The sequence below is a fragment of the Anolis carolinensis genome, chromosome 5 (genome assembly GCF_035594765.1).
Source record: "Anolis carolinensis isolate JA03-04 chromosome 5, rAnoCar3.1.pri, whole genome shotgun sequence".
NCBI classification, from domain to species: domain Eukaryota; kingdom Metazoa; phylum Chordata; class Lepidosauria; order Squamata; family Dactyloidae; genus Anolis; species Anolis carolinensis.
Genome location: NC_085845.1, coordinates 16,836,933 through 16,850,255, shown reverse-complemented (window position 1 = coordinate 16,850,255; position 13,323 = coordinate 16,836,933). Strand labels below are relative to the sequence as shown.

The following is a 13,323-nucleotide window of genomic DNA, read 5'->3' as shown; positions in this document are numbered from 1 at the left end:
AAAAAAAAGATGAGGGTGCAGAGTGAGTGCATCTAAGGAGAGATATTCGGATGTTAATTTTTGCTTCTTTACAGATAAAGATAATGAAGTGCATATTATTATTATTTTTTTATTATTATTAAACTTTATTTGTACCCCGCTAGCATCTCCCGAAGGACTCGATGCGGCTTACAAAGGCCAAGGCCTCAACACACAATATAACAATACAAAACAAAAGGCAAATTAAAAACAATTAAAACAGTATAAACAACAAGCAATAAACAATACGCTAAAACACAATAAAACTGGGCCGGGCCAGAGTAATGGGTACAAGATTAAAAGTGCTGATGTTGCCTACCTCCACGGTCATGTTTTATGAGAGCTGTTTGTATTACATTCAGTGAATATTTCCTAGTTTGTTATTGATGGAAGTACTCCAAAAGTAACTTTCAGGCCAAACATAATTATACAGAAGTGATACATAATTATGTTTATCTAATATGGGTATGTATATTGAAGAGCTACATGCTCATATTACATGTGTGATTTTTTTTTAGTAGAAACAAGAATAGCTTATTCTCTTATTTCTGTCATGGGAATGTAAGAATGCCTTACTAAGTACTCATGTGTAGGATATTAAACTGCATCTGATTATATACTGATTGGGCCTTTCCAATATCCTTCTTTAGCTATTTTAATGAAGACTTTAAAACATATGAGAGAATTATAGATACCAAATAAGATTAATAATAAAGGGGTAATGGATGCAGTTTGACTATTAAAACTGGGGGATTTGAAGGAAATTCTGGGATGGAGCTAAGGCTCAATGTGATGAAATCTATGATGGCTTGGACTCTGAAAAAACAGAATGTGGTGATTATTTCCCTGGAGTGGCTTTAGAATTCACCACCAGTTCTTATTGTCTCTGAACAAGTTAGCTGCTTTGTAACATTCCTCTGTGGTTAAATGCAGCTGAAAGTCTTTGCTATAGCTTTCTGCAGTGTTGGCATCAGTTTTGTCTTGCTCTCTCTGTGTACATAACATACGTACTTGTATTATACATGACATTTATTTATTTTTATTTGGTTATTGGTAAGTGGATTATATGGCAGTGTGGAGTCAAGATAATCCAGTTCAAAGCAGATAATATAAGATTATAAATGGGTTATATAGCTGTGTGGAAGGGCCTTGAGTCTACACTGCCATATAATCCAGTTCAAATTAGATAATCTGTGGAAGAGGCCTAAGTGAGGCCTAAGTCTGCCTGTCCCTTGGGCTGAGTTGGTTGCTAGGAGGCCAAGTGGGCAGAGATTAGCCCTCAAACTGGCAGCAATTGAATAAAAACAATTATTCCTTTCCCTCTAATTAGGACTTTATTTTTCTTTTCTTTTTGTTGTATCAACCTAGAGGCATGGATGATGGGTTGTGTTGTCAAATTTCGAGATTGGGGGGCCTGTAGTTTTGTTGTTTTGTTGGTCACTGTGATGCCATCACTCATTTATATATATAGATAGGTTCTGTAGGTTTGTTCTTAAGTTGGATTTGTATGTATGTTGGAACAGGTACTTTTTAAAGTGTAACTCCAGCCACAGTGTTTGTGTCCCTGTTCAGAAGATTTCACATAATTTCCTGTCCCTGTGATAATTGGATTTTGAAAAATTTGGCTTGTTGTGGAAACAAGGATTGGTACTAAAGGTTCAGTGGAGACACATCTTCCTCATGATAACTCTTTCAGGAGTGAATTTCCCTTCCAAGGGGTAGATTTCTCTTACTTTCTGTTGTCTCACCCTCATTTTAAAATATGAGTTGTTGGTAAGTTGCATGTTTGTAATTTGTCTGTATACCATATGCTACCTAATGTGAATGCTTCCACTGATCTTATCAACTGCCACCAAATGTGAGGGGTTTCCTTATTCCCACCTTTGAATGCTTCTGGAACGTGGCCATACAGCCCGGAAAACTAACAGCAACCCAGTGTTGGATACTGGTATTCAACAAAGAATTTCAAAGAAAAAAAGTCTGTGCATTATAGATCATAACAAAGTATTTGTGTCACGGTCAGTAGCTCCAAGCAGTATGCCTGTCCTAGCTTGAAACCTGACTGTTGCTTTTCTGACTACCATCATTTCTGACCCTGGATTGCGACCTTGGCTTTCACTTGTTCCTGGCTTGATTCTTTTGTTCTTCTGGTTTGATTTTGGCTATCTGAACTATTTGGCTCACCCCAATCTGTTTTTTTTGTACTTCTGTTATTCTCTAACATGTATTTGAGATCACATATTTGCCATATTATGTCTACTGCTTCTTCCTTTCCTGAACGCAGCTTGGATTTTTCTTTCCATAGATGGTAAAAGTCTTTTAGAATTTTAGCATCACTTTGCTTACATAGGTACTGTGGTTACTGCAATCCCCGATGCCCCTTGCTTGAAGATCAGAATGTATACTGAACATTTCCAATCTGTGATCGCTTTTTTTGTTTTCCATAGATTTTAGCATTAGAGTATTTATTTATTTATTTACAGTATTTATATTCCACCCTTCTCACCCCAAAGGGGACTCGGGGCAGATCACATTACACATATAAGGCAAACATTCAATGCCTTAACATAGAACAAAGGCAAGACAAACGCGGGGCTCCGAGCTGGCCTTGAACTCATGACCTCTTGGTCAGAGTGATTTGTTGCAGCTGGCTGCAGCTGGTTGCTCAACAGCCTGCGCCAAAGCCCGGGCGTAGGCTAGAGTAGTTCTAGTTTCTGTGGCTTGCACTAGCTTTGTTGGTATAACATTTGTTCCCAATTGCAACCCAGTTTGTTCCCAATTGCTTATTTCTCTCAAATGTATCTTCTGCTTCATTTTCGAAAATTGTAGATCTATCCTCAAATAGTTCTTAATCTCATATTTTCATCTCTTTTATGTAGTTCTTCTTTGTATTATTTCCATTGTCTTCTTATTTCTACTTGGTCATATATTGTGTTCCCCTGCTGGTTGTTGACCATTCCCACTCTTGGTTAAACTTCCTCTTTGATTGCTAGGATTGGTTGTCACCTTTTGTTTGTCTGTATTGGCTACTGCTGTAGGTCTTCTTGATCATGCACACCAGTTGTTGAACATTCAGGGTTCTGGCTCTGTTTCTGTCACATTTTACTTTTATTTTCCTTCTGTCCTTAACTGCTTGAAGAGTTAAATTTGTCAGCTATTGATGCATTATTGTTGTTGTTATTATTGTTGTTGTTGTTGTCGTCGTCGTCCTCCTCCTTCTCCTCCTTCTGCATTAATTCCTAACTATAGATGTGGCTTCAGTCCAGAGTTCTTCTGGCTCCTGGTCAGTTAGGCTTAATAATGCAAATCAAATGTTTACATTGTCTTTAAATTCTACAGGAATGTTCTTCAGGTTGTATTTTGACACATTTATTGCTTTAGTATTCTTCTTTAACATTACTCAAATGTTGATATTAGCAGTTCACCAGCTGTAAAACATCAGCCTTATTCAAATCAGATCAGACATTTCACCAATCATTACTCCCAACATTCTATTCTGTTCTATTTTCCCTCCATCCCTCCTAATAAAACCTTACTTTATTACCTCTAATGAATGAATCAATCATATTTTTGGAAACTAATTATTTATCCTTGGGTTTTCTATAAAAATTACTAGCTTACTTTGTATTTTAGAAAGTATTTTTTAAAAGAGGGGCAGAAGCAGGCTTGGATAATACAGACAGTTCTGTTTCTCAGAGTTTTTAATGCTGTTTCAAATCAGTTTTATATTTCTTTTTAGTCTTAATTGTTACTGTGCAGTTTTATTATTGAACAGGTCTTGTTTTGTGTTGTTTTTATTATGTTTGTGATATTTTATGATCATGTTATTTTTATATTTCACTTGCCTTGGACACCTGGTGAATGAATGTCACAGTTGTCAGCACAACATTATGTAGTGGGTTTATTATGTTTATAAAAAATCTTCAAGACAGTTCTTGGATCGGTGCTTAGATTCATTTAGAGCAGCTATATATTCCGTCCTAACTCATTACCTATTCTGGGATGCAGTCCCCTTACTACATCATTTATTCTATTTTTACTAGTTAGAGCACTGTTCTCCTTTTGAAAGAATACTTAAGCAAATAAGATATTGAACAATATGAGGTTCTTCAGACACATCCCACTTTTCTTATTCATTGTAATTGTTTCCACCTGAGCCTTCAGTATTTAATCTTTTAAGATACACCCATTCATCATGAATTCCCATCGTTTAGAACAGTGTGGTCCAACCTGCGGCCCACCAATTCATTTTTGTTTGCCCTTGCCTTCTTACTGGAAAAATATTTAAATATAACATTTGGGATAAAATCATTTACCCTTCTTACTGCTTTAAGTTTTTAAGAATTTGTTTTCTTTCTGGAATGTCTCTGGCCCTCACATTCCTATACTAAAGTTTGATTGGCCCTCGGGTAACTTAAGATTGGACCACACTGCTTTAGAACATCTCTGACGGTGGGATCTCACCCAGTATTTTTTTAAATGACTGAAATCAGTTTTCTTGACGTCTTGAAGTATGTGTTTTGCTACATTTGGCTTTCCTCCGTGTAACAAATTTCAGAAAGGTATGATCACTGCCACCCAAGGATCCCATTACTTCTACCCCATTGACAGCTTCATCACTGTTGGTTAGTGTCAGATCCAAAATAGCCAATCCCCTTTTTGCTTCTCCCACCTTTTGTACAATGAAGTTATCTGTAAGATTAGTAAGGAGTTTATTTGACCTTATATTCCTTACCCAAATGCTCTCAACCTGTTTTCCATGCTTAAAGTCAAGGATCTCCTCATATCCTTGGAAGACAATGTGACCCCTACTCCTCTCTGTTAAGTTTGTGTCTTTGGAATTTACTATACACATTCCAGTCATGAGATTCATCCATCAGGTTTTAGTGATATCTATTAATGCACCTTAAATTGTTTTTCCATTCTTTGTTGAGTTCTTGCACTATTTGCCAAATTTCCCCTGTAACCTTAAGGATATTAATGTTGCCCCAGTATTTATGTCCCCTTGCCTTCTGGAATATTGTGTTCCTCCCTAACAGTTTAAAATCCTCCTGATTAAATATGTGATACTCCAAAGAAATACATTCTTACTAACTGCTGTGAGATGCAACTCATCTCACGTAAGAAAACCTTCTTCATGAAAGTGTAGATTGTGGCCAAATCCTTCCTTACAAGTTAACTGTTTACTTCTAGTATTCTTCTCCTCTTTCTGAACCATGCCCTTCAATGGGAAGGAGCAGTGAAATAAAAAGTTGTGCCCTGTAGTCCCTTCCCGTATACTGAAGGCTATATTTTACAGTTTCATTTGTTCTAACATGGATTAGAAGGAAAGTGAAATAGCTAATAGGCTTGATGAGTTTTGTCAGCCTTCTCTTACACCATGAATCATAGAATCATAGAATCATAGAATAGTAGAGTTGGAAGAGACCACATGGGCCATCTAGTCCAACCCCCTGCTAAGAAGCAGGAAATCGCATTCAAAGCACCCCCGACAGATGGCCATCCAGCCTCTGCTTAAAAGCCTCCAAGGAAGGAGCCTCCACCACGGCCCCGGGGAGAGAGTTCCACTGTCGAACAGCTCTCACAGTGAGGAAGTTCTTCCTGATGTTCAGGTGGAATCTCCTTTCCTGTAGTTTGAAGCCATTGTTCCGTGTCCTAGTCTGCAGGGCAGCAGAAAACAAGCTCCCTCCCTCCTCCCTATGACTTCCCTTCACGTATTTGTACATGGCTATCATGTCTCCTCTCAGCCTTCTCTTCTGCAGGCTAAACTTGCCCAGCTCTTTAAGCCGCTCCTCATAGGGCTTGTTCTCCAGACCCTTAATCATTTTAGTCGCCCTCCTCTGGACGCTTTCCAGCTTGTCAACATCTCCCTTCAACTGTGGTGCCCAAAATTGGACACAGTATTCCAGGTGTGGTCTGACCAAGGCAGAATAGAGGGGGAGCATAACTTCCCTGGATCTAGACGCTATTCCCCTATTGATGCAGGCCAGAATCCCATTGGCTTTTTTAGCAGCCGCATCACATTGTTGGCTCATGTTTAACTTGTTGTCCACGAGGACTCCAAGGTCTTTTTCGCACACACTGCTGTCAAGCCAGGCGTCCCCCATTCTGTATCTTTGATTTCCATTTTTTCTGCCGAAGTGAAGTATCTTGCATTTGTCCCTGTTGAACTTCATTTTGTTAGTTTTGGCCCATCTCTCTAGTCTGTCAAGATCGTTTTGAATTCTGCTCCTGTCTTCTGGAGTGTTAGCTATCCCTCCCAGTTTTGTGTCGTCTGCAAACTTGATGATCGTGCCTTCTAACCCTTCGTCTAAGTCGTTAATAAAGATGTTGAACAGAACCGGGCCCAGGACGGAGCCCTGCGGCACTCCACTTGTCACTTCTTTCCATGATGAAGACGACGCATTGGTGAGCACCCTTTGGGTTCGTTCGCTTAGCCAATTACAGATCCACCTAACCGTAGTTTTGTCTAGCCCACATTTTACTAGTTTGTTTGCCAGAAGGTCGTGGGGGACTTTGTCGAAGGCCTTACTGAAATCCAGGTACGCTACATCCACAGCATTCCCTGTATCGACCCAACTCATAACTCTATCGAAAAAAGAGATCAGATTAGTCTGGCATGACTTGTTTTTGGTAAATCCGTGTTGACTATTAGCAATGACCGCATTTGTTTCTAAGTGTTCGCAGACCACTTCCTTAATGATCTTTTCCAGAATTTTGCCTGGTATTGATGTGAGGCTGACCGGATGGTAATTGTTTGGGTCGTTCTTTTTTCCCTTCTTGAAGATAGGGACCACATTCGCCCTCCTCCAATCTGCTGGGACTTCTCCCGTTCTCCAAGAACTCTTGAAGATAATTGCCAGTGGTTCTGAAATAACTTCCGCTAGTTCCTTCAGTACTCTTGGGTGTAGCTGATCTGGCCCTGGGGACTTGAATTCGTTTAGAGAGCCCAAGTGTTCCTGGACAACTTGTTTCCCTATTTGGGGTTGGATTTCCCCCAATCCTTCGTCCATTCCGTGTTGCTGAGGTTAAAGATGGCTTTCTTTTTTTCCCTTTGAGACAACACACTTCTTGGGACTTCTTTTGGGGCCTGCAGACCATTGCTTCTGTTCCTCTTAACAAGAAATCACTTGCTAACAGAGTCTCTTCTTGCTCTTCTTCCATATACTCCTCTAACATTATCTTTAGGAGATTGTTGTCCTTGTGCCTTATAATCACAGAGTAACGGGAGAGTTTTGAATTGATTGTGTAGCTCTAAACTTGCAGTATAGTTCTTGATAGTTCTGCTTTTATGTGCCACATTTTCCCAAGTATCTGCCTCTTATGTTTGGGAATTGTCCATCTCTCTGGAGCAATGTTTCTCTAACTGTTCTCTTCCAGGTGTTTTGGATTTCAGCTCCCAGAAATCTCAGTAAGCTTACCAGTTGTTAGGAATTGTGGGAGCTGAAGCCCAAAACATCTGGAAGAGCACAGTTTGAGAAACTCTTCTCTAGAGGCATCCTGGTGTTTTGCTCTTCCAGAAAGCTACTCTTTCCAAAAACAAATCTCCATACTCCATGCTAAGTTGAAGTGTAGACACATGGGTTTCAAGCTGCTACACCTTCTGTTCCAGCTGGGTAACCACTTTGTACTTGTTGCAGGTATAACTTGGGAGGTGCTCTGGCAAGAAAACAATCATAGAACAGATGTTGCAAATTCCTGTATCAACTCTGTAGATTTGCAGCAACTCCATCACCTCCTGGGTTCATCCTTTATATCGTAGTTTCTCAAATGGTGCTCTTCCAGATGGTTTGGATTTCAGCTTCCACAATTCCTAACAGCTAGTAAGCTGGCCGGGATTTCTGGGAGCTGAAGTCAAACACACCTGGAGGAGCACATTTCGAGAAACACTGCTTTATATAAACATCAGCCCAGTTCCACAGGCTTCCCCCTCAAAGTCCTCTACAAAATGTCCACAAAAATGAGCTCCACATACTGAGACAGCACATGTATAGAGCTAGCTAGCTTTTCTCCCAACAAAGTCAGTGAATCAGCAGAAGATATTTGTGAATCTAGTAAATGTTTTTGGTTGATTTGGAAGTAAATGAGAGATGCAAGTGAGTAACCAACCACATTGAAACAACACTAAGATGCAGTGCCATGCTTTCAGACAGGCTTCCTCAACCTGAAAATTTTCAGATTTGCTGGATGTTTACCATTCACAGGCAACAGTCTTGCTTTAAAGAGCAGAAACAGACTTTTCGAAGAAGTCATTAATAAAATCTGCTTGCAGAAGTCAATGTAGTCTGACACCACATCAGTATTGTGATCAGTGAATTAATTTAACTCAACTGATTAAATGACCTCAGTTATTAGTGTTTATACTAGTGAATGAATGTTTTACATGTGTGATATTAATATTATCAGTTAATATTCAACTCCGTTGTTTCAAGTTCTTTTGCTTGCTGCTGCAGAATATGTAGCATGGTCCCAAGGTGCTTGTTATGAAGCAACTCTATTGTCATACCTTTTTGTGACACAGCCATATTTTATGCTCTCATCAAATTTCTTGTGTCTCATCCTTTTAGAGAAGTGAGCAAAAAGTAGTAACTTACGCAATTTAATTTTTTCCCCTTTCAGACCATTACAGCCTTGTTCTGGGCAGGATGACTCTTTTCTTTTTTGTACTGAATAATAATGAGCTAAACCAGCAAGAAATTCTTTCTTTTTCCCTTTTTTTTAAAGCATTAAAATGTAGGCATTGTACCAAAAAGGTCTCAGCCAGTAAACAATGACTTGGTTCATAACATGTGTTTTCTTCCTACTGCTTTAGTTACATAGCCTAGAATATTTAATAATACATTTGAATGTTACTGAAGAGTGACAAAGTTGTGTATATTGTGTGAGGATGCTAAGATGATCTTTTATTCTTTTTTAAAATAGCCTCAAAGTTTCTTAAATGATGATATCAAATATATGGCATGTGTTTGTTGTTTGTTGTAGTTCTCACAGTAAAGGAGTACAGTGATTTTCTTCTAAAGATGGAGAATACAGGAGGGAAAGGCAATAGATAAGCATGCCTTCCTTTCCAAAAAGTGTCTTGTAGGCTGCAGGAGAGTACAGAGGATTTCAAAGCTGCGTCCTCATATTTTCTGTGTCATGTTTCACATAAATCCATGTGCTTGCCTCTGTTCTTATTTTTTCCCAAATTGCTGATTTAGAATTGAAATTACTGGGTTTTGGAAATGAGGAGTTATTTATAACGGTTGAAAAACGCTGATCATTATCAAAAGTCATATCCTATAACACAACAGTTTCTTTTTTATTTCTGTAAAAGGCTTTGCTTGTTTGTCACTGGATGCTTGAGCATATCTAAAATATTCTCTAGCCCCACAGGATAGATGAGGGTCCAAGCAGGTTTTTTTTAAAGAAAAGTTTAATTCTATCTTTAGATGGGGGAAGCCAAAACATTCTCCGGGAGCAAAGATGCCAAACCTGAAGAAATAAAAGGAGGAAAGAAAGGCTGTCCATTTCAGTGTTTTCAACTCTGCTGTTATACCCATAAATACTACTTTTGCTCAGATAAATAGGAACCTAGAAGTTCCTAGCTGTGTGTTCACATGATACACTCACTTCAGTAAAAATAGCCATGTATAGCTAAGCTCTGCTTTTACTTAGGACTTTAGGAAGAGGAGGAGCTGGTAAACAAAAATAACCGACAGGAGAATAAAATCAGCCAGCAGTCCCCATTTCTACTTGTGTTTACATAACAGTTCAGCTTTCACTGCTCTGTTGCAACTGAAGCCTCAGAACTCTCAAGGGTTAGGGCTTTGGTAGCAGATGTTGCAGCTTTTCACTTAGTGAATATAACATATTTCAAGGCTCTGTGTGACATATTCAAATAATACCCCCATCATATGTGGTAATCTTAGGTTGTGTTCTTGCATATACCGTACTCTCCCATAACAAAACGACAGTAACATGATTTAAGGAATCTTGGAGCTGAATTCAGTTTTGGTATCAGACATGAACATACTAAAAAATTCCTCCTTGGGCTAATTGGGTTTCTTGCCTAATAATGGCAACAATTTATTTTAATCAGTCACTTTTGTTTGCCTGTTAAAAATAGTACTTTTGTACTCAAACGTTTGATGTGCTATTGTGAACAAGTGGCTGGTAATACAGTAGAATCTCACTTATCCAACATTCGCTTATCCAACGTTCTGGATTATCCAATGCATTTTTGTAGTCAATGTTTTCAATACATCATGATATTTTGGTGCTAAATTCGTAAATATAGTAATTACTACATATCATTACTGAATATTGAACTACTTTTTATGTCAAATTTGTTGTATAACATGATGTTTTGGTGCTTAATTTGTAAAATCATAACCTAATTTGATGTTTAATAGGCTTTTCCTTAATCCCTCCTTATTATCCAACATATTCACTTATCCAACATTCTGCCGGCCTGTTTATGTTGGATAAGTGAGACTCTACTGTATGTATCAGTACATATGCATTATCTTGCCGTTATGTTACTAGTATTAAGAACATGTTTGTTTGCAGGTATTTGGAAATGCTCCTCCAAGTACAATGATGGAAAAATTCTCAGATCTCCTGCAGTTTACAACACAAGTATCACGATTAATGGTGACGGAAATTCGGCGAAGAGCCTCCAACAAGTCTACAGGTAAATGCATTCATTGTTAGTTTTATTTTACTTATTTTAATGACATTTATAGTGTGCTTCTTAACGGAAATGTTTTCAAGAATGCTTACAATAGCTGAACATACACTGCATCAAATCCCAAATATTTCTGCAACTTAAATCTCTATAATTAAGTGATGAGTGATGGTTGAAGTCACAGAGTGAGATGTGTGCAGGGCAACTTGCATCACTGTTTGGGCTCTTAGAAGCTGCATATCAGGATAAATTAATATTTTGGGGATTGATTGGTTGACTGACTGACTAAAAGTCTCTGGTACAGTCTCACAGAAGCAGTCAAATTCTTCTTCTATGCCCCTGACAAATTCTTAAAATGTTGTTTGAGGAATTTAATATGATCTCAGTCGCTAGCTTTGAAGAATGCAAAACCAAACCTGATCTAAAAATCTGCCTTTCAGTGTTTCTTTATTAGGGTTACAATTATTCAAGGCAACTGAAAAATTTGTCCAAATTATTTCTATGCTACATAATTGGGAAGGGGGCTTGGGACTTTTGGTACCTGCATGACCAAGTTGAAGAACTTCGGCCTTACAGGACCAAGTGAACAACCCTGCTAGCCTTTCCTTTTCAAGAGTAAAAAATAAAAAGGCAATGGGAAGGGAAGGCATTCCACTAATATATTACTTGGCTTTGCCAGCCTTTCACTAAATTTTATTCATTTCACTTCCCACTGACCTCCCAGTTTGCAGTTCCCACTCATGAATTTGCCAACTAGAGATAACATTTAATGCATCTGGTGAAGTTTTCCTAGGTTTATAAAGCTTGTGCTATAAATCATAAATGCTCAAATAAATAAAATATATTTATTTGGCAAGGCTCTTTGTTCTACTAAACACTATTTACAGTATACTCAATATAAATGAAATGCCATTTATTTTTTTCTGTTTGTTCTATATTCTTAAAAAAAACTCAGAAGCTGCAAGTCGTGCCATAGTCCAGTTCCTGGAGATCAATCAAAGTGAAGAAACCAGTAGAGGTTGGATGTTGCTTACTACAATTAACTTGCTAGCTTCATCTGGACAGGTTAGCTTTTGATGAACAGAATGTGTTACTGTGAAGCATCTACCTGCCCTTTATAAATATTGTGTTAAGGAAGGTTTTGAAAATATCATATTCACAGGATGCAGATTATTAACATAGTATGCCAGATCTAGAGTTACACCATGTCTTGCAGTGCATTAACACCAGTTTTCTTGATTTTAGGAAATATGTGTGTGTGTGTGTGTGTGCGCGCGCACGCACGCGCATGCATGGATGTGTGAAATTGCTGCATGTATGGAACTGCTTCACCCAGAACAGATCATATATATTATGCTTGGGATTAGGACAAAGAGAGAAAGTAGGAGAAATGAAGTAAGGGGATAGTGGTTGATAAGGTTGAATCAGTAGTGTGTGAAGGAGAATGAAGTATGACCACAAAAATGGTGTGAGGGCTGAAATCCTTCACTAGACACTGTGGGAAATGATTGGCAATCATTGTAGATACATCAAGGTCATAATAGGCGGAGGCAAGACTTCAGTAAAGTACTATGAATTTTCTTCAGGACTAAAAGAATAACGGTAAAGATGAGTGAAGAGGAAGTTTCATTAAGTGGCAGATGATCAGAGCATGGCCAAGGTTAAGCATATAAAGAGGAACTTGGAAGGGAAGAAATTATAAGATTTTGAAACAAGTGTTTTATTAGGATAAAGCAAAGAGTTCTGTTAACAGTGTTATATCAGGGAGAATGCAGTTTTTAAAGTTGCATGGGAAAATATATAGTCTTCAAAAGTGAATTGTTGTGGTGCGGAGTTTATCATTCAGTAGTGCTGGCCATTGCACCCCTAAAACATTCCATATAATTTTTTGGACAATTCCTTTAAAAGCCTGCGATTCTTCAGATGTAATCTATATTTTATTTGAAGAGTGAGCATCTTTTCCCCCCCTTGAACCTAATAACCATGTAATTTGTAAATGGTATTAAAATACATATTTTTCTAAACAGTTAGAACATCTTTAATACAACTGACTTAAAGAACACTATCCATAGAGATGTGCTACCATGTAAAATTATGGTATGGGCATGCCTCCGCTAAGGAAGGAGATATATTTCTGGGCATTGCTTTTGGAATGGCAAATTTGATATACTTTGGCAACCTGATACCAAAAAGTCTGTTTCTCCAGCTCCCCTTTACCATCCTCCCAATGTTAATGCTATTTAAAACTTCCAGCTAGACAGAGGAGAAGGAAGAAAAGGGAGGATTGGGGGTGCATAAAAAGATTTTGTAAGAAGTAACTTCTTTGCCAGAGACATAGTTAACTGTAGTAGGCCTGTAGATCGAATTAAATTGCACTGTAAATGCTGCTTTAAAGTTGATATTCACCATGTTTTCCTCTGCAGAAAACAGTGGACTGCATGACAACAATGTCAGTGCCTTCCACACTTGTGAAGTGTCTCTATCTGTTTTTTGACCTTCCACATGTGCCTGAGGCGGCTGGAGGAGCCCAGAATGAGCTGCCTCTAGCAGAACGGAGAGCTCTGCTGCAGAAAGTGTTTGTGCAGGTAAATTACTTGTGACATAAAGTAATACATTTTAGAGGCAAGTTCCCTTGC

General features: G+C 38.3%; 1 protein-coding gene across 5 annotated transcripts in view; it reads left to right on the top strand.

The window, feature by feature from the left end:
• The window catches only part of wdfy3 (WD repeat and FYVE domain containing 3), a 156,980-nt gene that overhangs the window by 45,303 nt on the left and 98,354 nt on the right, over positions 1-13,323 (top strand). For all 5 annotated transcript variants that reach the window (XM_062981749.1, XM_062981746.1, XM_062981748.1 and 2 more), the window contains 3 exons: positions 10,570-10,693; positions 11,643-11,752; positions 13,111-13,272. In XM_062981749.1, the coding sequence (XP_062837819.1) occupies positions 10,570-10,693; positions 11,643-11,752; positions 13,111-13,272 (396 nt within the window). The remainder of the gene's footprint in view (positions 1-10,569; positions 10,694-11,642; positions 11,753-13,110; positions 13,273-13,323) is intronic.